The sequence below is a fragment of the Sorex araneus genome, chromosome 5 (assembly GCF_027595985.1).
Source record: "Sorex araneus isolate mSorAra2 chromosome 5, mSorAra2.pri, whole genome shotgun sequence".
Classification (NCBI taxonomy): Eukaryota; Metazoa; Chordata; class Mammalia; order Eulipotyphla; family Soricidae; genus Sorex; species Sorex araneus.
The window spans coordinates 126,982,065-127,006,197 of record NC_073306.1 but is presented as its reverse complement, the minus strand read 5'-3'; the positions used below and the strand labels follow the sequence as shown (position 1 = coordinate 127,006,197).

The 24,133-nt window shown below is 54.6% G+C and overlaps 1 protein-coding gene across 6 annotated transcripts in view; it reads right to left on the bottom strand.

Annotated features, from left to right (window-relative positions):
- TOX2 (TOX high mobility group box family member 2) overlaps positions 1-24,133 on the bottom strand; it is a 130,892-nt gene that overhangs the window by 44,447 nt on the left and 62,312 nt on the right. For all 6 annotated transcript variants that reach the window (XM_055140682.1, XM_055140684.1, XM_055140686.1 and 3 more), the window contains one exon: positions 2,967-3,212. In XM_055140682.1, the coding sequence (XP_054996657.1) occupies positions 2,967-3,212 (246 nt within the window). The remainder of the gene's footprint in view (positions 1-2,966; positions 3,213-24,133) is intronic.

Below are 24,133 nucleotides of genomic sequence, written 5' to 3'. Positions count from 1 at the left end.
GCACTGCAGGGCCCACGCACCGCCACTTCCCGGGGTTCTAGCTTTGAACCCACTGGATGGCCGAGGACCACCAGGAGTGGCCCCAGGCCCTCGGGAGCTCGGCTTGGGAGAGCCCCCCCAAAACAGTGACCAAAAGTCAACATCCTAAGGGCACCAGGGCCTGGGGTGGGCGTCCTGGTCAGAGGGGCACTGCCTGTGCCACCCAGAGTCCTGGAGCCGGGCCGCTCCGTTTCTCAGGCACCCGGCAGAGATGGGAGGTGCCAGGGAGGGAAGCATCTGAGGGTAGGTTCTGTCGTTCTGTCGCTGTAGAGAGGGGTGACACTCATTCATTCATTCATTCAGGACCACGGAACTGCCTGATGCCAGCCATCAGCAGCCCGTGTGGGCTCTCGGGGCTCCTGTGGGAATTCATTTTTATTGCTAAAACCCACAAAAGCAAGTACTGTTGCGTGTCTGTCAAACATCTGCTGAGCCTTTGCGCGTGTCCCGGCGGGAGCCCCTCCCCGAAACCTCAAGGCGGGTGTTACTGTGATTCCAAATAAGGGACATGAGACTCAGAGCGGGGGGCCCAGGATCCAGGATGGACCCCTCTCACTCTGGTTCAGCACCTGCACACTAACCACTACCCCACACAGCCCCGATGGACACATGCGGTGACTCTGCAGCCCAGGCCAGGGGGCTCTCCGGGGCCCTGCCTTGGGGAGGGTCACTCCCAACCCAAACGGGGCAGTCTGGAGAAGAGGGGCGTGTGCTGGGCAGTGAGCCGGGCAGCCCTCCGGCAGAGACCAGTAACCCAGCGGGGGAGAATCTCTGGGTTTCTGAGGGAGAAGCAGCAGCTGAGACGGCAGCCGGGTGGGTCCACGCACGGCCCTCAGGAGTGAAGCATCAGTTTCCCCGAAGCTCCCCAGTCCGTGGGGCTCAGGACCCTGATGCTCCAGGCTCTGCGGAACGACCTCCTGGCTCTAAGGCCCCATGTCATCCCCCAGCCCACTTGCCACCAGCGTTTATTTATTTAGTTTTTAAATTTTTTATTAGTGAATCACTGTGAGGTGCAGTTACAGACTTACAAACTTTCGTGCTTGTGTTTCAGTCATACCATGCTCGAGTGCCCATCCCTCCACCAGTGCCCGTTCTCCACCACCAATGATCCCAGTATCCCCGCCACCCCCACCCCGCCCCCTCCCCCCACCTCTGTGGCAGGGCATTCCCTTTTGCTCTCTCTCTCCTTTAGGGTGCTGTGGTTTGCAACAGAGGCATGGCGTGGCCATCGTCTTCAATCTACAGTCTGCTTTCGGCACGCCTCTCCCACCCCGAGCGGGTCCTCCCACCACACTTGACTTGGTTTACTTTGCTTCTCTGTCTGAGGCCACCAGCGGTTTTTTTTTTTTTTTTTTTTTTGCTTTTTGGGTCACACCCGGTGATGCACAGGGGTCATTCCTGGCTCTACACTCAGGAATTACCCCCGGCGGTGCTCAGGGGACCATATGGGATGCTGGGAATCGAACCTGGGTCGGCCGAGTGCAAAGCAAGCGCCCTACCCGCTGTGCTATCACTCCAGCCCCCCACCAGCGTTTTTAGATTCAACTTACTCTTTGCCTGGGGAGGGGGAGCTGTTTTGCATCCTTGCACGTGTGTAAGACTCAGCACACAGGGAGATTTTGCCGGGCCCCAGGCCGAGCCGATCCCACCGGGGCACCCCAGACGGAGCAGGTGCAGTCACCCCGCCTTCTCCAGATGGAACCCCGGTGACCGTGAGCTTATACAAGCAAGGCTCCGGCATGTGGCTTTCAGAACTGGATCTCCAAACCAGGCCCAGAAACTCCCAACTGAATCCCAACATAGAATAGCTCCCTACAGAGATGTCTCTGGAACCCGTCCATGTACAATCTTAGAATTTCAGAAGCGCGTGGCCGCGTCATCACGTGACCTTTCATGATATGCAGAACGAGCAAGAGAAAGGAAATGATCTTGCTTGCCCCTGGAAGGCAGGTTTGAATGGTGGTGGGAAAATTCGAGCAAAATATAATGCCCCCACATAGAGACAGAATATCTGAGCATTTGCCTACCATAGAGGCAGGGTGAGGACTGGGGGGCTGCCTCAGCCTGGGGGACCCTCTGGGCCCAGGACAACCTGCCAAGTGCCAACCGACGCTTGAACCTGAGCAACCCAATCACCTGAAGCTTAAGCGAAATGTCACATATAAAAATAATGTGACTGCATGAATGTAAAATGTCCACAACAGACAGACAGAGAAAAAGGATGGTGGTTACTGGGGGCTGGAGGGCGCTAGTGGGGATGGTTAAGGGAGGGACACAGGGGTTGGCTGGGGGAGAGAATGTTCTGGAATGGATTGCGTTGAGGGCAAGGCAACTTTGTGGATATACTTAAATCTACTGAACTCTACACTGTGATGAGTGGGACTGTCTGGCAGGTGAATCACATCTCAAAAAGAGCATTTAATAAATACAAGTCAAAGTGTGTTTATTAGCACTGTAACACTGTAGCACTGTCGTCCTGTTGTTCATTGATTTGCTTGAGCGGGCACCAGTAACATCTCCATGGTGAGACTTGTTGTTACTGTGTTTGGCATATCGAATACGCCACGGGGAGCTTGCCAGGCTCTGCCGTGCGGGCGAGATACTCTTGGTAGCTTGCCGGGCTCTCCGAGAGGGGTGGAGGAATCGAACCCGGGTTGGCCGCGTGCAAGGCAAACGCCCTACCCACTGTGCTATCGCTCCAGTCCAAAGTGAGATCATACTACTCAAAATTGTACGAAATAATACCAAGAAGAAGGCAGCAAGAAGCCACAAGTTCCCCACCACGCTAAGTCCCACGTGCATCGGGAACTTCGGCCAGACCCGGCCACGAGCAGAGGGTCCCCGTCAAGACATGGGAATTCTGCCCCCTCCCTGAGCCCCTGCCCTGCCACCAGTGGTGGGGGCCACAGCGCACCCCCGCGACTCACCGTGGGCAGCTGGCCGGAGAGCAGGTGGCCGTCCTGGGCCAGCATGTTGGACACCATGATGGCCGGCAGGTCCATGGCCTGGTAGGGGTAGGCAGGGAGCAGGCCGTTGGGCGTCAGGCCGTGGCACAGCGAGTGGTAACTGGCCTCGTGGTCTCCCAGGTGCAGGAGCGACGGCTCGGGGAGGTTGGGGGGCGTTATCGGGGGGATCTCATAGTCCTCGTTGCTCTCGCTCTGGCTGTTGTAGTTCTGAAACGTCAAAGGGACACGTTCGGGCCGTTAGTGACTCACCACGACAGACCCTGCTCCAAGAACCATGACGATGACGACTTCAGGTCGAAGGGGAGAAGGGACAGTAGCAGAGCAGAGAAGATGGTCCAGAGGGCCAATGGCGTCCAGTCGGACGTCCCCGTCCTCAGGACCCCTCCTGAGCATCTTCAGTGTGGCCAAAAAAGCAAATAAAAATATTAGAGAGGGAGAAGGGCAAATACCAGATAATCTGTGGTATAAATACAGAGGAACAAAACGAAAGAGCACTGAGTACTGAGTAACATGCCTTAGCCCCGGATTACAGAACCGAGAAGGGCGGGGTGGGGGTGGGGTGACGAGGTCGCCTAGAAGCTGCACAAGGCCACTGGCGGGGGGGTCTGGGGTACTTTGTAGTGGTGAAGGCGCTTTGACTTTGTTATATCAAAACCATAGATTTTGGGGCCAGAGAGATAATACAGCAGGTAGGGCGTCAGCCATGCACACGGCCAACCTGGGTCCAACCCCTGGCACCCCATATTGAAAAGGGAAGCCTCAGTTTACCCTTGCCAGCTGCTCTGAGCAGTTCTGCTTTTGGCGGGCCCATCCTGCCCTTCTGACTCCCTGCAAATTCCTGGGCTTTTCCTGATAAACAGGGATTAATAATTGTTCATCGTAAAATCCCGCTTCAGCGTTGTCGAGTCCCTTCGTTCTCTGTAACACAAAGACTTGGTTTTCCTATGAAAATCTCACAAGAAGAGCCCCAGGTAGCTCAGTCCTATGCTAAGTCCCTCCCAACTCGGGAAGCCCGTTCTCCTTTCTCTTCTACTTTCCAATAAACCTTTCACTTTCCAACTCTGAGTCTGAGCATCTTTATTAATCAATATGCCCATTCTTTTTTTTTGCTTTTTTTGGGGGTCACACCCCAACGATGCTGAGGGGTTACTCCTCGCTCTGCACTCAGGAATTACTCCTGGCAGTTCTTGGGGGACCATATGGGATGCCGGGGGTTGAACCCAGGTTGGCTGGGTGCAAGGCAAACACCCTCCCACTGTGCTATCACTCCGGCCCCAATATTTCCATTCTTGAAAATATGGAACCTGGAAATCATGAACGAACATGGAGAACCACTGCCACTTCTGCCTCAGCTGCACCAATATGATCCCCCAGCCCCTCTAGGAGTGATCCCTGAGCACAGAGGCAGGAGTAAGCCCTGTACACATCCCAGTGTCCCCTTAACCCCCGACCAAAAAAAAATATCCATAAATAGTAAGCACCATGGTAACATTATTGTGCCCATGTTACCTAAAACACAATTTTAAAATTTAATTCTAAAAAATGGGTGGGGCTGGAGCGAGAGAACAGCGGGCAGGGCGTTTGTCTTGCAAGCAGCCAGCCTGGGCTCGACCCCTGGCATCCCCTATGGTCCCCCAAGCCCTTATGAGCACAGAGCCAGGAGTAATACCTGAGTACCACTGGGCGCGGCCCCCAAACAAAACTAAATCAGTTAAAAACATTAAAAGGGGATGCCTGGTGCAGGAGTCGGTGTGGGGGGGGCTGTGACAGGGGTGCAGAGAGGCGGGGCAGGAGGACGAGCCCCCACGCACCCGGATGTGGGTGAAGGAGAGACGAGCCCAGTGCCTCATCGCCACCTCTCAACCCGGCCACACCTGCACCCCGAGAGGAGCCTCGAAATGCCCCCCCCCCGTTCCCATTTGCTGCCTCCCGGGCCCCACGAGGCCAGTGCCGGCAAAGCCCCGCATGTACCCTGGGCCTCTGTCCCCCCACCCACCCCGGGCCCTCCCCAGCGAGGAGACCCACAAGCCTGCAGTCACCCTAACCCGTGAAATGCCCCTAAAGCACCGTTTCCACCTATGGACGGGCTCCCTTCCCTCGGGTGCAAGCCAGAGGGGGGGTGCGCCCCCTTCCCTCTGCAGGGGGTCGCTGCAAGCTTCCCCCTCCCCCCAACCCTGGTCCCCACAGTGCGTCCTTCATCTCGACAGCTCATGGACACGGTCCCGCCTGAGTGGGCCCGGAAGGCGATCATCAGACCAAGCTGCTTGGGCACTTCCAGGCTCCGCCCACCCTTGGGGGCCAGTCCATAGTCCCAGACAGACGTGACCCCAGCAAGAAGGGGCTCTCTCCTGCTCTGGGTCACATACACCCTGTTCCCGCGCCCACCTCACGCTCCCCCTGCCCCTGGTGCTGCCTGCACAGCCCTGGGAGGTCACTTTCCCGAACCCGGCCGCGGAGGAGAGCGTGGAGAGAATTCCTTCCACGGAGGAAGGAGTCAGTCCTGACAGAACGAGCTCAGACACGGCCGGACCGGCTGGCCCGCTCAGGACTGCTTGGGACTGTGTCCCGGGGTCTCCTCGCCTGGAGTTTCAGAGATGCCAAGGGCTTTGCCCAAAGGCACGGAGCAGGTGACCGGCGGCTCAGCCGCTCAACATCCTCACCGGTTCCCCGCAGTTGCAAACAGCTCTGGTGAGTGCTCAGGCCCCCGTGGGGCATGTTATCTTTTTATTTTTATTTTGGCTACTGGGGGGGCAAATGGGTGGGGGCATCCCAGACGGTTCTCAGTCCACTGGGCCTTGTTTCAACACAGAAGGCCAAGGCCAAGGTGCTGTGTGGCCCTGTGGTGGTGTTTGACGGGGCCTCGGGGGGAGGGAGGGCCACCTGGTAGTGTCCAGCCAGGTGGTACGCACACCCAGAGGACAGACTGCAAGTGTAATTAGTGCTTATCAAGGCGTGCGCCTGCCCCAGGACTCATGATCTCCCGGGACATGCCAGGAGGTGAAGACGGTCGTGGATCTGGTGTCTTTAGGTGGGACTCAGCCGCCACCGGCATCACCCCCTCTCGGAGAGCTGAGTCCCAGGAAGTCTTTCCTGGGCCCCTGCCAGGTCCCCAGCCAGAGTCCCCGCCTCTCCGCACCCGTGAGCTGCTTGCCGCCTCCCCTCCGCCGCCATCCCTGCCGACCGCCCTCTGCTGCTCGCCCAGACCCCGGCTCCACGTGGGCAGAGGTTCTGTTTGCTTTGTCACCGGTGCCTGCAGCGGGGCCGCACCTGGTCCAGGCTTCATGCCAGGGCTCCCGCATCTCTCCCTCCCCCACACCGCAGAAGCCCGCCGGCCCTTGATTGGTCACTTCTGTGAACAGCCGCCTCCCAGCCTGGCCCCCTGGCACCCAAAGACTGCACACTGCACACACGAACCCGCTGCTTTCCGCTAAAAGCCCAAATCCTCCATGCACTGGAACTGTCCCAACAGACCAGAAGCCTTTTGCAAAAATAAGCATATGCCGTATCAAAATATTGGAATCACACGCCGGTGACAATTCCTTTAAAGAGGCAATTAGCACACTTAAAAATAACTAAAGATGTAAACACAGACAAGCCTCCCCCCAGTGCAACCGCGTCCCCAATGCACAACACCTGGAGGCCAGCTCACCTGTTCCCCATTCACTGGCGTCTACAAGGCCTTGGCCCCGCCCCCGCCCCCACATTCTCCAACTAGTCTGGGGGTTCTGCAAGGAATCTCTGATTTGCTATTTTGCAGGTGGACACGGAGCTTAGAGAGTGGAGGTGTCACCTGCATTCCGCAAGGAAGTCTTGTGGGGGTGGTCAGCCCAGGTCTTGAATCTCTGAACCCCACTTTTGCCCACATTGTCAAAGGTCTCTGTGAGGCTCTTCTCTCTCACGCCCCCTAGAGGAAAAGCAACGGCTCAGGGGCCCGCATTTGCTCTCTCCCACTCCTGTTGCTTCCAAGAAGAGAGGAGGAGACGCCAAGTTCTCAGGGAGTCCTTGCAGGGAAAGGCTCCAAAACGAAAGCTCTCGAGGATTTCAGCTCAAAAGCTGCGCTTCCCATTAAGGAGGCAATGACAGAGATTGATCAATTATTTATAACGTGAGGGAAAAATGGGTTTAAATGCATGCATTCTAATTGGGGAAATTTATTGAGAGGAGATTTCCATACCATCAAATTAACCAGCGTAAAATAAACAGTATTAAGCACATTCGCGATGCTCCACAACCACTACGGAGCTGCATGACATCTTCCTCGCTCCCAGGGAGCCTCCCACGCCCAGTTGTCACTTTCTAACTGTCTGCGCCTCCCAGATTACTTCCTGCTTCATCGCCTGGCCTGCGGGGGGCGGGGGGGGGGCGGTTCTGTGGGTTTACCTTTCTTTTCTTTTTTTTTTTTTTTGCTTTTTGGGTCACACCTGGCGATGCACAGAGGTTACTCCTGGCTCTGCACTCAGGAATCACCCCTGGCGGTGCTCAGGGGACCATATGGGATGCTGGGAATCGAACCCGGGTCGATTTGGCACGCTCTGCACCTAGCTTCTTTAATTTAGCATCAAGTCCTGACCCAGCTACACGGATCCATAGCTCATGGCCTTGTATTGCAAAACAACGTATGTGCCCATCACACTGTATCCCTGTCATCCCGTTGCTCATCGATTTCCTCAAGCGGGCACCAGTAACGTCTCCATGGTGAGACTTGATGATACTGTTTTTGGCATATCGAATACGCCACGGGTAGCTTGCCAGGCTCTGCCGTGCGGGTGGGATACTCTTGATAGCTTGCGGGGTTCTCCGAGAGGGGCGGAGGAATCGAACCCTGGTTGGCTGCGTGCAAGGCAAACTGTGCTATCGCTCCAGCCTGTGCCCTGTCATATGTTCCACAATTTGTTTATCCTCCCATCCACGAGGGATGTGAGACTGTTTCTCTCTTTGGACTATGAACAAATGCATCCCGGTATTCGAGTGTCTGTTTCTAGTTCTCTGGGGAGGGGTGTGTATATAACCAGGTGTGGAATAGTTAGAACGTTAATTCTGTGTTTAACCTTTTGGGGATCAGCCACTTCCCACCAGGACTGCATGATGTACACCCCCACCAACATTAATATTCCACTGCTTCATTTACAGACATCCTATAGGTGTGAAGTCGTACTGTAGTTGTAATTTAAATTTCCCTCGTGACCCATGATGCCGAGTCTCTTTCATTTGTTTCTCGTCCATCTGCATATCTTCTTTGGAAAAATGGCAACTCAATTCTTTGGCCCGTTTTTAAATTGAGTGGTCATTTTTGGTTGTGTTCTAAGAGTTATGTGTTCTAGATACTAAACCCTTATAAAATACGATTTGCATATCCCATCGTCCCATTCTGTAAGTTATCATTTAGCTTCCTTGCTTTCCCTTTGATGCACAAAAGTTTTTTATTTTTTATTTTTATTTTATTTTATTTTATTGCTTTTTGGGTCACACCTGGCGATGCACAGGGGTTTCTCCTGACTCATACGCTCAGGAATTACTCCTGGCGGTGCTCGGGGGACCATACGGGATGCTGGGAATTGAACCTAGGTCGGCCGCGTGCAAAGCAAATGCCCTCCCCACTGTGCTATCGCTCCAGCCACAGGTTTTGGGTTTTTTTTTTTTAATTTTTGAAACAGTTCAACTCATCTGTTTTTTTCTTTGGTGTTCATGCATCTAAGAGCTTGTAAACAAATACCAGGTCCTAAGGGTAACCCTGAAGTTTTCCTCTAAGGATGTTGTGGTTTGAACCAGAATCTCAGTCCTGTATCCGTTTTAGGTAAGCTTATTTTACAAGAGTACAAATATTCATATGCCATGAAGGGTACAGTGTCACCAAGCCATGTCCACCACCGAGAAGCCAATAACCCTGGGCCGCAGTCCTCAAAACCTTCCCTTCTCCCCCTGCCCGTGAGGTGGCCTCAGTTCTGTCCTCAGAGCAGACGGGTCGCCCTCACTGGACACTGTCCATTCCTCTGCGTTGCTTCTTTATACCCCAGCTCCGAGCCACATCATCTGACATTCACCTTTCTCCTCTGACCTTTGCTGAGCACAAACCCCTCCGGTTTACGGATCCATTCTGAAAGATCCTTCATTGATGGCACGAGGCAGAATCCAAGGCTATTTTTTGGACACGAGGCTACATCCAGTAGGCTCAGGACGCTCTGGTGAAGAGATTGTTCCTGCCCCCCCTGCAGCATCTTGGCACCCCTGTGGGCAATGAACTGATCTATGATGTAGCGGGTGATACCAGGGCCCTTTCTTCTCCTCCTAGTCCTTGTCTATTCTTTGCAAGGACCGCAATTTTGACTACCCTGAACTTGCAGAAATTGGGAAGGGTAAGTCCAGATTTGTTTTTCTTTCTCCAGATGGCTATGGCTCTTCGGAAGAAGTATCATAGTTGCAGAGGGAGCTGGGTCAGCAATTCTGTTCCTATCCAAAAGGCAAGTGGGAGTTTCAAAGGCATTTTGTTGAATCTGTGAATCATTTGGGCAGTGCTGCCGTCTTGCCATCACTAGCCCTGTAGCACTGTACTGTCATCCCATGGTTCATTGATTTGCTCGAGCGGGCACCAGTAACGTCTCCATGGTGAGACTTGTTGATACTGTTTTTGGCATAGCGAATACGCCATGGAGAGCTTGCCAGGCTCTGCCGTGTGGGTGGGATACTCTCCGTAGCTTGCCGGGCTCTCTGAGAGGGACGGAGGAGTCGAACTTGCCATCACTAGGTCTTCTTTTTTTTTTTTTTGCTTTTTGGGTCACACTCAGTAATGCTCAGGGGTTACTCCTGGCTCTGCACTCAGGAATTACTCCTTACTCCTGGCGGTTCTCAGGGGACAATATGGAATGCCGGGGATCGAACCTGAGTCGACTGTGTGCAAGGCAAACACCCTACCCACTGTACTATTGTTCCAGCCCTGTCATCATTAAGTCCACAATCATAGACAATGGTATTTTTTTCAAAGGTCTTCTTCAATTTCATTTTTTTCTTCTTTCTTTCTTTTTTTTTTTTTTTGCTTTGGGGTCATACTCGGTGGTGTACAAGGGTTACTCTTGGCTCTCTACTCAGGAATTACTTCTGGCAGTGCTCAGGGGACCATATGGGATGCTGGGAATCGAACCCAGGTCAGCCGCATGTAAGGCAAACGCCCTCTCTGTTGTACTATCGCCCCGGCCCCTTCTTCTTCAACTTCTTTCAGCGATGGTTTATAGCTTTCTGTGTTCAAGTCTCTTATCTCTTTGCCTAAACATATTCTTATACATCTTTTGCGGGGGGGGGGGGTGGAATGCTCATCTACAAATGGAATTGTTTTCTTAGTTTCTTTTTAGAAGTTTTACTGCTGGTGTCCAGAAACTCAACAGACTTTTGTGTGTCGACCTTGCATCCTGAAGCTTTGTTGAATTAGATGACAATAAATACAAGTTACTTTAATTCCTTTATTAAAAGATAAAAAATTAATACTCTGATTAAAATAAATGAATCCAGCATCTGACATTTATAAGAGGCATGCCTAAAATAAAACGACACGAAGTTAAGAATGAATAGATGTATCAGGCAAATAAAAAGCAGAAGTGGTAAAATTAATAACAAATTAAGTATAATTCAGAGCACAAAATCATTAAAGGATCAAGAGGAATACTTTCATTGACAAATGATGCAATCTACTAAGGGGAAACAACAGACATAAACTTTTATGGAGACTGACAAACCACAGATATAAAGTGCGAAACTACTGGAAGTACAAAGGAGATTTATCCCAATAAACATGAGACATTAACATAATAAGACTCGAACGCATCTCTTCACAAATCCACAAATCAGTCAGATAGAAAAGACCAAGAATGGGGCTGGAGGGGCTGGAGCAATAATACAGTGGGTAGGGTGTTTACCTTGCATGCGGTCGACCCGGGTTCGAATCCCAGCACCCCATATGGTCACCTGAGCACCGCCAGGAGTAATTCCTGAATGCATGAGCCAGGAGCAACCCCTGTGCATCGCTGGTGTGTGCCCCAAAACCAAAATCCAAAAAAAAAAAAAAGAAAAAAGAAAAGGCCAAGAATAACTGGGGGCCAGGGCAATAGTACAGCACTAAGTACTTGCTCTGCATGCATCCAACCTGGGTACAATCCCCAGCACCTCACGTGGTGCCCCCCAGCCTGGCAGGAGTGATTCCTGAGCACAGAGCCAGGAGTAAGCCCTCAGTTGAGCCAATGTGACCTCAAGACAAAACAAAAAAAGAATAGATATAAATAATGCCATTTACCTTTTATTTGTCCCAAGGTACAAAGAAGACGTGTGCGTGGGGTCAGGAGATGAGCTGCAGGTCCAGCACCACACTGGCCCCTGAGCATCCCTAGATGTGGCCCCCAGAGCCGAAAAAGATCAAAGTAATCTTCCAAATAACTTTTGGATTGAAGAGGCGATTGGAGCTGAAATCACAGACCAGTGATTTGCCACCTGCAAAACCTGGGGACTGGCTCCATAGGTCACCTAATGAATTAATTAGCAGGCGCATTTATCACCTCATGAATTATTAGGAGGAAAAAAGAAATGAACAGAACACTTATGAAGCTAGAAATTGAGTAACAAAACTAGCCGTGTCAGTAGGAGACTATTAAAATAGGAAAACATTAGATTTTTTTAAAAAACCCATTTTTTTAAAAGGCTAGCAAAAACAGTAAACTACTGACATTAGAAAAAAAATGGCTGACGGGGGCCGGAGTGATAGTATAGTGGGTAGAGCCTTGCCTTGCCCGCGGCTGACTTGGGTTTGAACCCCAGTACCCCAGATGGTCCCCAAGGCAGGAGTGATCCCTGAGCACAGAGCCAGAGGAAGCCCTGAGTGCTGCCGAGTGTGGCCTCAAAGGAAAAAGGGCTGGGGAGTTGGGTCAGGGCTCAGGGGTATATGCAAAGAATGTACAAGGGCCCGAGTTCAAGCCCCGGCACCACTGGGTGTGGCCTTGGAAGCCCCAAGAGACGCTGAACCGTTGGGCCTGAGCATTGAACCATCCAGCCCGACTCCCCAAGAGTTGCTGGGAGGGGCCCTGTGTCCTGAGCACTAAGGGGGAGCCCCCCCACATATGAAAATAAAAACCCAAGAGGATATCTCAAAAGGAATGAAAAAGGTGTTGATCCTTTGACATCCACATAGAACAATTTTCATACATGCCTATTAGCTTCAGGTTCATTATTTTTTTCTTTTTGGGCCACACCCGGCGATACTCAGGGGTCATTCCTGCACTCAGGAATTACTCCTGGCGGTGCTCGGGGGACCATAAGGGATGCTGGAAATCGAACCTGGGTCGGTCGCGTGCAAGGCAAACGCCCTACCCCCTGTGCTACCGGTCCAGCCCCTCTTTCTGAGCTCTTAATTAGCACGTGGCGTGTTCTTTGCCCACAAACCCTCAGAGGCTAAGCCTGGCTCGGCCCCATTTAAAGGGGGATGGGGGATGGGGGGCTGAGCCCAGAAGGTGACTTGTGGCTGACCCAGGGCCGGTCCCCGATGAGGGCAGAGGGGGTCCCCTGCTCTGTTCCCAGCAGAGACCACACAGTTCCTCGGGGCTCTGGGAATTCTGTGTCTGGAGGAGCCGGAGGTCAGAGGGTACCATCCTGCCCGACTTGGTGCTCCTACCTCCAGGCCCATTTCTCTAACTGGCACACAGTGTTTTTAGAGGATGCTTCATTGGAAAATGTTCATTTTAAAATAAAACGTTTAACTGTAATTATACAAAGTGCTTCTTTTGGTTTTTCTTTTTTGCTTTTTGGGCCATACCCAGTGATGCTCAGGGGTTACTCCTGGTTCTGCACTCAGGAATTACTCCTGGCGGTGCTCAGGGGACCATATGGGATGTTGGGAGTCGAACCCGGGTCGGCTGTGTGCAAGGCAAATGCCCTATGCACTGTGCTATCGCTCCAGCCACCTCAGGTTAACTTTGTTGTTAAAATCTTCTAAAACATTTTTTTTTTCTGCTCAACTCATCGCTTTCTGACTCAGACGGGTTAAAAATTTCCACCACAACTGCGATTTAATCAAGCTCCTTTTGTCTCTCTACCCGACTTACTTAAGCCTATTTAAAAATGAATTATTGAGAGATATACAGGGGAGCCTGGCAAGCTACCGAGAGTATAGCGATAGCGCGTGCATGGCAGAGCCTGGCAAGCTCCCCGTGGTGTATTGGATGTGCCAAAAACAGTAACAAGTTTCACCATGAGAGATGTTACTGGTGCTCTCGTACAAACCGATGAGCAACGGGATGACAGTGACAGTGACAGTGACAGTGTGGGGTTAAGGCGCATGTCCATGCAGCCAGCCCTGGCTCTGTCCCTGGTACCACACAGTGCCCTAACCACTCAGTCACTGACTCAGCCTCCCGAGCACCACTTGGGATACTGCACCCCCCAACCCTGCCCCCCCACACACACACACTAAAAAGGGATCATGGTCGTATCTTAGGGGCGGGTTCCCTTCTTATTCAATGTTTGCATGCTTTAGCCCCTCTGACGCTCTCTCGAAGGTTCTCAGACTGCCATACCCCGTTTTTCTGGCCCACCCAACGCTGTAGAAGAGAAAGAGGGAAGACTCGCCTGTCAGAGTGAATGAAGGCTGGTTTCATTCTTCTCCCGTCCCGGACCCACTTCCCAGACAAGGGAGAAAGATTCAATAGCACTGCACGCGGGGACACGGGGAGCAGCTCGGAAAAGGAGGAGCCTCTGGCCTGGGTGCTGGGGGGAGCCCCTCAAGGTCTGGAGGAGAGGCAGGGAAGTAGAGGCAGGACGTCGGAGTGACCCATTCCTGGAGCGGGGCAAAGAGGCTTGGGTTGTAAATCCCAGAACCATGGCAAGAACAGAGCAAGGGAGCAAGTCAGACCAAGCTGCCTGAACAGGAACGGGGACAGCAGCGATCAGTGAACGTCTGCATGGAGCTCCTACTAACTATATCGGCGATAGCACAGGGTAGGGCGTTTGCCTTACGTGCAGCCAACCTGGGTGCGATTCCTCCACCCCTCTCAGAGAGCCCGGAAAGCTACCGAGAGTATCCCGCCCACACGGCAGGGCCTGGCAAGCTCCCCGTAGCGTATTCAATATGCCAAAAACAGTAACAGCAAGTCTCACAATGGAGATGTTACTGGTGCCCGTTCGAGCAAATCAATGAACAACAGGATGACAGTGCTACAGTGCTATTACAATTGGTTGTATAAATATAATTTTATTAATACAAGTAATCATATTAATATAACTTAGTATTAATACCATTTGTGTTAATACAATTAGTCATAGTAATAGAATGTGTACTAATACAATTAATTGCATTAATATGCTTGCATTAATATAATTTGTATTAATACAATTAATCATTGTAATAGAATGCAATATTAACACAATTAATTGCATTAGTATGACTTGTATTAATTGTGTCAACACAATTAACCACTGACTACAACAATTATCACCTATGTCAGCAACCATCGCCTCTGCTGAATGCAAAATGTTTCCCCTAGACACTAGCCTAGAAAAGCTGTCTGTGGAGCTGGAGCGATAGCACAGCGGGGAGGGCGTTTGCCTTGCACGCGGCCAACCCGGGTTCGATTCCCAGCATCCCCTGTGGTCCCCTGAGCACCGTCAGGAGTGATTCCTGAGTGCAGAGCCAGGAGTAACCCCTGTGCATCGCCGGGTGTGACCCAAAAAGCAAAAAACTAACACAAACAAAGAAAAGAAAGAAGAAAAGCTGTCTGTGAACGGCGTTTGAAGCCCGGCCCTTTTGGCACTAGCCAGGTGGATCCGCAGGCGCCAATAAACCAGAGGGCCCGCCCTCCCCCTTATCTCTCCAGGGGCCAGTCTGGGACACGGTCAGGTTTCTGACCCGGCTGTGCTGCCAGGCGCCCCAGAAACGCTCCCGAGGAGACTGAGCGGGGAGGTCTGAGCATGGAGGAGGGAGGAGGGAGAGGCGGGCGTCGGGGCCGCGGGCCCGGTGAAGCTGGAGAATGGGGAGGCAGACCGGAATTATCTGCAAACAGGGTTTGCCGAGTCCAGGGTGCAAGCGGGAGCTCCTGGCGGGAGAGGGAAAGCCCAGGAAGGTGACTGGTCAATGGGATCCCCCCCAGACGGCGGCCGGACAGGGCAGGGGTGGCACCTCAGCAACGGGGGAGGCCGGCAGGTGTGTGTTCCAGGTCGGAGGAGGGAATAGGCAGTTCCGTGGGGCTCCTGGGAGAGCCGGCATGTGAGATATTAATTATATTAATGCAGCTAGTTGTCCGCCACCAGTCACAGGTGGACGGCAGGACGTGGACAGTGCGGACAGGAAGAAGTCGGAGGGATGGTTGGTTCAGCATTGTATAACTGAGACCTAAGCCTGAAAGCATTGTAATCTTCCACATGGTGTTTTAATAAAATTAAATTTTTATTAAAAAAAAAAAGAAGTCGGGGGGCCGTCCCCCTGAATCTCTCCATCACTCGGATCCTAAAGCCTCTAGAGCCACCAGCGGGAAGGGGCATGAAGTCAGGGGTGGGGGGTCACAGACCAGCCCCACCCCACTACAGGGCTCTGAACCCAAAGGAACTTGGGGTGAGGGTACTCAGCTTTCTTGGCTCCCCATGGACTCTAGTCAGGTGGACAGCCTGGAGGGGCAGCGGCCACTTCTTAGGTTGACCCCAGATTTCGCAGAGTTCCTAACGCTTTTGCGCATTTCAAATACCCCCTCGCCCCCCCCCCCCACACACACAAAGCTTGCAGATTCGTAGCTTACACCATCCCTGACTATTACCGTTCCACCTGCGGGAGGAACACACCAGGTTGGGGACACTCCAGCCCTGCCACTGCCTGAGGGGCCTCCGGCAATGTCCCTCCACTGCCTCCTCCGCACTGTGCTATCTACGCAACCCCACTCGTGGCGGGGAGCCAGGGAGCATCCTCGTAGGAAACACGTGAGAACATGAGGATGGGAAGGAAGCGCCAGGCCTGGGCACCCCCCGCCTCAGGGATGTGTGTTGGTGGGGAGCAGCGCGGAGGCCTAGCATGAAGCGGAACAAGTCTGCAGCCTCGTCCCCAGGGTCCCGGTGGTGGAGCCACGGTTCAGAGGGGTATCTCCGAAGTCACGCAGAAAAACTTATGGATGTGGGGAAAAGCTGCCCTCTTGTGCAGGACTATCATTCACAGTGCCCTGTCCTGTCTCTCCAAAAGTTTCCTGACTGGGGGGGGGGGGCTAGAGAGAGAGGAGAGTAGGTAAGGAGCTTGCCTTGCACACAGCCTCGCTGGGTTTGACCCATGGCATATGGTCCCCCAAGCAATGCCAGGAGTGAGCACAGAGCCAGGAATAAGCTGGGTATCCCCCCCTACACACACACACACACACACACACACACACACACACACACACACACTGTCACTGTCACTGTCATCCCGTTGTTCATCACTTTGTTCGAGCGGGCACCAGTAATGTCTCTCAATGTGAGACTTACTGTTACTATTTTTGGCATATCCAATATCTTGGCATATCTGGTAGCTTGCCAGGCTCTGCCATGCAGGCGCGATACTCTCGGTAGCTTTCTGGGCTCTCTGAGAGGGGCAGAGGAATCGAACACGGGTCAGCTGCGTGAAAGGCGAACGCCCTACCGCTGTGCTATCACTCCAGCCGCGCCCCCCCTCCCCCACTAAATAAACCAAAAGAAAAGACATAAGTGTCACCCACCATCAACCACTCAACAAGGAAAACCCGTGCCCTGTAAGAACATCTCAGCTCCAGGACCACCATGCTGCTCTCTTTGGGCTCCAACAAGGAAAATGACATCTCCAAACCGAAACCCTCCCCAACACGGGGGCACTCGATTCGGTGACTTCCGGGGATGAGGACCGTGATTTTATGAATCCAGCGGGGGAAGGAAAGGCAATTTTGCCAGGCTGCTCTGTGTCCATAATGACTGAGTCAAATTAATCATCTTGGCTAATACCCCTGTGCCACCCATCCCAGAGATGTTTAATAGAATCTTTCTGATTCATGTCCCGCCAGCCCATCAGAGCGGGAGTGTTGCCGTCCTTCTGAAAATCAGGACAATTACGCCTTCCGGTGGGGCTATCATTTTCCCGGAGCTGAGAATGCTTCTTAAAATAAATAAATAAGAGCCTGTGCCATCTATAACTGCGAGAGGACTGAAAAGCCATCCTGTTAGAACTAAATGGGGATTCTGGAGGAGGTGGGGGCGGGGGAAGTCAGAATCGCATTAAGCCTTTATTTACAGGCAGAATCTGTGAATAGGTGAGACAGAGGCAAGGCACCGAGGCTGGGGCGGCTGTGTCCCGCCTGCTGCTGGGTCTGAAACGCGTGGATCGGGGCAGCCTTACATCGCCGTGGGACCGTGACAAGTGGCCATTTTAGCCCATGTTTACTAAAAAAATATATATATGAAAACGTTTTCATTAAGAAAAGACTGCGCGGGGGGGGAGGGGGCTCCTGGATCGACAGCACAGCGGGTGGGGGGGGCGCCTGGAGCGACAGCACAGAGGGTAGGGCATTTGCCTTGCATGCGGCCAACCTGGATTTGATTCCTGGCATCCCATAGGATTCCCCCGAGCACCGCCAGGAGTAATTCCTGAGTGCAGAGCCAGGAGTAACCCCTGAGCATTACTGGATGAGATCCCAAAAGCCAAAAACAAACAAACAAACAAAACCAACCCCTCCCACTGCAAACAATTTTATAAACTGTTACAAATTTTAAAACTAACAATGTACTCGGGGCACTGAGAGAGAGCTCAGGTGTCGGGGTGCATGAGCCACACCGAGTTCAGACCCTGGTACCACGTGGCCCCTCACACGCCTCCGCCTCCAGGAGGCTCCCCAGAACCACCAGCCTGGTTGGTCCTCATGGTCCCCGGCCACTAGATCACCTGGACGGTCGGTCGGCCAAGTGTTTAGCTTCATCAGTTTAATTTTAGACACTGTGATTCACGCTGTTCGTGGCAGGGCTTCCTGCATGACACATTCTAGCACCCTGCACCGGAGTGTACACTCCCCCAACACTCACACTGTCCCTGTGCCCCCACCCCCGCCCTGTCCCATTCCCCCACCCCCTCCCCGCCTATGGTCAGCTCCCTACTGCAGCCCAACTCTCAGTGTCCATGCTCTGAGGCACTTCTGTGCCCGTCCCTCTCCTTCTGGGCTCATTCCATTCCTCAACGTGACACTCTTCACGCAGCAGCAAACTGCATGTCTTCATCTTTCCATACAGCTGCGTAGTATTCCTCTGTGTGTGTGTGTATGTGTGTGTGTGTGTGTGTGTGTGTGTGTGTGTGTGTGTGTATGCGCATGCGCCACACTTCCTTTACCCAATCTTTCTTTTGTGAGCTTGGACCCTTAGCTTGCCTCCAGACGCTGGCTGTTGTGAGCAGTGCTGTAATGAACACAGGCGTGCAGCTGTCCTCACTGGCCGAGTATTGAGGCCCCCTAGGTTTCCTTTGGAGGCCCCCCCCACCAAGAAAACAAGCAAGGATCTCTGAGAACAGATACACAAATCCCCACTCGGGGAAGCCCAAGAGTCACTCTCAGGCTCCATTTTTCTGGCTGATCCACTTGATGGTGCCAAAAGAACTTAAAGCAAAGCTGGGGGCAACTTAGGGTCACAACACGCAAGAGGGGATACTGGCCCAGGCACCAGGCATAAACTCGCTGTGCAGATGAGGAAACTCACTCTCCAGGAAGTGGAAGTTTTCTTTAGTTTAATAGCCTTTTTATAACTGCTTCTCTTTGAGATTTTCCCTTGGGCGTCTGAAAGGAGAGGTTTAGAGACTTTTTCTGAAGAAAAAAAAAATTCACGTAATAGTTTTTATTTGGGGGGGGGGTCATAGAGTTTCTGTCACAACTAGTTAACTCAGCTGCAGTAGCCTGAGATGAGCTGTGGGCAATACTTAGGTTAACAAGTGTAACTGTGCCCAATAAAGCTTTATTCATAAACAACAAATGGAGGGCCAGGCTTTGCTGACCCCTTTCCAAAAGGTGGTCTTTCTTCCCTCTCAATCTTTCACCATCTCACATGCAGTCTATTTGAGTCCCACCACCACCACCACCACCACACACACACACACACACACACACACACACACACACACAAATTAGTTCTTGCCTGGCCCCTTCACCACAATGTAAACTCTACCCATTCTGAGCACTGAACTCTCCCAAGGGCTCCTGCCACACCCCACATGAGGAGGCCCTGGGGAAACAGTTACTCAATGAAAGCATGCATGCGGGAGTGAAGGAGAGGGAAACGGGGGTCACAGTTCTATCTCTGCCACAAGGGACACTGCCCAGCACGCAGCAGGTAACTGGATACACATCTGGGGTGGGGGGGCGGGGTGCTAAGCACTGCTCAAGCCCGCTGTGCGCTGCAGTTGGGGGGTTGGGGGGTGGGGCGGCCACCAAGACCAGTCCAGCATGGCTGGGGGAGCCTCACGGGGTTGGGGATCAAACGGGGGGAGTCTGAGGCACACACTCCAGCCCTCTGAGCTGTCCCCCCGCCCCTCAATACTTTGCTAGTGGAAGAATGTACAAATGAGGGGCTGGAGCGATAGCACAGCGGGGAGGGCGTTTGCCTTGCACGCAGCTGACCTGGGTTCGATTCCCAGCATCCCATAGGGTCCCTTGAGCACCGCCAGGGATAATTCCTGAGTGCAGAGCCAGGAGTGACCCCTGTGCATCGCCGGGTGTGACCCCCAAAAAAAAGCAAAATTAAAAAAAGAATGTACAGGGGCTGGAGAGATAGCACAGCGGGTAGGGCGTTTGCCTTGCACGCAGCCGACCCGGGTTCAAATCCCAGCATCCCATATGGTCCCCTGAGCACGGCCAGGGGTAATTCCTGAGTGCAGAGCCAGGAGTAACCCCTGTGCATCGCCAGGTGTGACCCAAAAAAGCAAAAAAAAAAAAGAAAAAGAAAAAGAATGTACAAACGAGTGTGTGGAGGGTGTGCTCCGGGAGAGGGTGGCTTCGGCTTTGAGCCAAGAAGTGAGCAGAGGCGAGGAGGAGAGAGGGCATGGTAGGGTGGGCACTTGCTGTGCAGGTGGCCCCGGCACCCCCAGGGCCGCCCGAGCACGGGCGGGAACGGCCCCTGAGTGCAGAGCCAGAAGGCCCCGACCACTGGTGGGTGTGGCCTCCCACCACCACCAAAAAAAAAAAAAAAAAAAAAAAAAGAAGTGGGCGGATTTTCAGAGCCCCTGAAGCTTGGCTCAGTGACAAGCTCACTCCCCCGGGGGTCCCCGAGGGGCTTCTGCCTCCCCACCCTCATCATCATCATCACCTTCCCGTGACCTTGCGTGTCCCACACCCGGGGGATGCGAGCGTCCCCCCTTCTGGGCCTCAGTCCCCTGCCTGGCTAAAAGAGGGAGCTGGACACGCGACCCCCAGCCCAGACGCGGGCGGCACCTGTGACCCTGGTGTGCGGGGACCGGGGCGGACAGGAGGCCGGGCGGCTTGGCAGCATGCTAAAGTGATGAGTAGGCTCTCCAGTTGTTCCCGTGTTCGAATAGCTTCTGGGGGAAAAAAATTATGTCTATTTGCAGGGTCTTTTTTTTTCCCCTTTTCCATTTCTACCTTTTGAAAAGGACAGAAATAGCATCGCCTAGAATCTGCCGAGCCAGCGGGCTGGGGAAGAAGGTGCTGATGTTCCTGGGGACGAGGGGGCCGTGGGGGTGGGTGCCGAGGACCCCGGACACCGCACAGAAAGCCCCCCCGCCCCGCCCCCCGGCCTGGGCTGCTCCGAGGACCCCGCTGGGCCGGCAGCTGCCTTCAGCGAGGGGTCTGAGCGCTGCCTGGCTTCTGGGCCTGGCCAGGGCCCATCCTGGAATAGCCCCAGAGACACGGAGCCCAGCACAGGCCGCCAACGCTGCAGGCTTCTGGCCCAGCGTGTCCCCCGTCGTGCCGGGCCCGACCCCCTGCTCTGGCCTGGCCCCTGCAGGGGGCAGAGTTCGCTCTCAGGACCGGTTCATTCTCGGGTCCCCTTTCCCCTTCGCCGCTGACGCTCAGCTGTGGTCTCGGCGAGAAGCCCGGAGCAATCCCCCGAAGCCCAGACCTCTGCGCCCACCTCACTGGCCGGGTGGCTTGGTGGTCACCCCCGGTGGCCCTCAGGCTCCTCCTCCTCCTCCTCCCGGCAACCTGCTCAGGGGTCGGTCCAAGTCGTGCCTGGGGAAAGCGCGGGTGCTGGGGGTCAAAGCGGGGCTCCCGCAGGCAGCTGTGCTCCAGCCCCCAGAGCCCCGCGCAGACCCTTGCCAGCGAGCCGCAGCCCAGCTCCCTCTCAGGCCGGCCTGGCTGAGCGGTGGAGCCCTTCCCGGTGTGCTCGTCCTCCCCTCACTCGGTCCCGCTTCTCTGCCGCCTTATCGGTAATAGTGACACCGAGAGTGTCTAGGGTGCTTACGCGTGCTGAGCGCACCCCGTTCTGTGCGCTGGTCACACTTGAAACAATTAGCTGTCACTAAGCTCCCGGAGGAGGGGGCCCTCGTTAGACCCCCGGGCAGGCGGCAGGGGCCGGGAATTGGGAAGTGACCTGCAGAGGAGCCCAGCCCTGCCTGCAGGCTCGGCGCGTCTAGCCCCACCTGTGCATCTCGGGTGAGCAGAGGCGCCCCCAGACAAGCCCAGTGGGCAGGGGCAGTGCGCCCGTGGGCTGGGCCTTGACCCCCAGCCCGCAGCCCCTCTCCAGGTGGGAACTCGGCTCCCACAGTGCACAGGGCCCTGCTCCCCCAGGACCACAGCCCAGGAGTGACGTGGCCAGGTTACAGCGCAGCAATGACATGCATGCGTGTGTGTGCGTGTGTGTGTGTGTGTGTGTGTGTGTGCGCGCGCGCGCACGTGCGCATGCATGAGTCTGGGGTGTGTGTGGTGGGGGGTAGGTAGGTCTCTTGTGGGGAGCAGGTGGGGGTGGGGGAGTCCTGCTCAAAATAGCCCCCTGAAGAAGATGCAGTTTGACCCTCCCTCTGCTGAGGGAACACGCTGAGAGACACGGGGTGCCACAGAGCGAGCGAGAGGCCTGCAAGGCGTCACTCAGCACCAGACTCCCACACGTCTGTGTACAAATGTGTGTGGGTCTGTCGGGAGGTATGTCCGCGTGTCTGTCAGGTGTGAGTGTGTGGGGGGAGGTGTGTGTGTCTATAAAGTGTGCTGGGGGGGGGGCATGTGTGTCCATGAGGTGTGTGTCGGTGTGTGTCAGAGGTGTGCAAATGTGTCTCTGTGAATGTGTGGGAGAGGTGCGTGTTCCTGCGTGTCTGTGTATGCGATGTGTGACTATATATATGTCTGAGGGGAATGTGCTACTCTGTGTGTGTCTCTGAGTGTGTCTGTGTGTTGGTGTGTGCACGTCTGTGTGAGTACGTGTCTGTGAGGTGTGTGTGTGTGTCTGTGTGTATTTCTGTGTGAGTGATGTGTGCAGATGTGCTTCTCTGTGAGTGTGTCTGTGAGTGTGTTTTGTGTGTGTGTGTGTGTGTGTGTGTGTGTGCGCGCGCGCGTGTGTGTGCGCACGTGGGCATAGGTACAGGGCACTTTCCCACAACACTCTCAAATTCCCCTGCAACAAGACTCGGCCCCATGGCCCATGGCCCGGCGCCACAGAGCACCACGCTCTGTCTGGTGGAAGTTTGTACGTATTTCCAGACACCCCCCTAAGCTGCAGCCACGGGAGGGGAGGGTGGGCCTGAGGGCTGGACTGAGTAGGGACGGCCCCGGCCTCGCCCGGGGGTGGGGGCACCCAGAAGGGCCCCCTCCTTCTCGCCCCTCCCTGTTGGGAGCCCTGCCCTCAGCCCCACCCCCTGAGGCCCCTGTACGGATCCCGGGGGGAGGGGCGGGGGGTTTCTGAGCCTTCGCTGAGGGATGGGATTCCCTCAGCACTGCACACGGCTCAGCAAGCGTTTCCACTGACCGGGGGGAGGAAACCTAATGGGCACCACCAGTGCCTTCAGGCCCTTGCGATGTGCGCCCCCGCCCCCCGAAACACACACAGAGGACTTGGAGGGGTCTTCCAAGTGGGATGCATGAGGCCCAGGGGCCCTCCCGGAGGTTCACAGCTCACGAGGCCCCGGTCGAATGCAAAGGCCGGGGGGCCGACAGCGTCAGGTGCTGCAGCCCTGGGTGTGACCTGCCCTCAGGTGGGGCTCGGCGCCCCAGCACCACGCCCAGTGCTGGGGGACCAGGGGGTGCCAGCGGTCGAACCCCAGGGGGCCGGCCTCACTAGAGGCAAGCGCTGTGACTCCCTGTACGCGCTCTCCGCACCCCCTACCCCCGCCCAGGCGGAGGCCCCGCACCAGAGATGCCTCCTGGCTGCTCTGCTCTGTTGGGGGCTCAGCCCTGGCCCACAGCCCCCTGACTGTTCCTTCTGCAGAGCCGTGAACCTGGTTCCTGCCTCGAGCATCACGGATGTGCCGGATTTGTGCTTCCAGCACAGTGGGGGCCGGGCAACTTGGCAGACGTGTCCTTGAGTGAGCAGACAGGCGCGTTTCTGCTCTGCCAATACCAAGTGGAACAACCGGTCTCAGTGCTGGTGAGTCCGCAGAGGTGTTTCCAGACGAGCCGGACCAACACGCGCGATGAGCGATGTGTCTTCTCCACGCTCCGTCTTCTCATTTCTGTCCTGCTGTCTCCTGTCCTTTCTCGAGGGGAGAGTGTGCTGTCGTGCTTCCTAAGCTTCCAGGTAGTTTCTTGGCCCTGCCCCCAGTCCACGTGTGGCTCAGTGATCTGTGCACTGCTTGTACTTCCCCTGGGAGGCCCAGGCTCCATCCCTGGCACCGTGCACACACACACACAATCACACACACACAAAGACACACACAACCACACACAGACACACACACAAAATTCCTCTGTATTGATCAATAACAAAGATCCACCTGTAGCCACAACCTACCACCTGCAGGGCCATCCCGGAACCACAATGGCCCAGGTGACACGGACGGGCCAATGGCCTCCAGCCCTGAGGAAAAGCGTCACTTAGATTTCCTGGGGAAGCCTGAAGCTCCCACCTCCTTCTCCCCGCCCAGAGACGTGCAAGGCCTCCTCATCCTCTCTGTGTCCCGGGGGTTCACCTGGTCCGTCTGCCCAGCCCTAACCAGCCCAACTCCCCCTCCCCGCAATGCCAAGTGCTCCCCGGTGCCC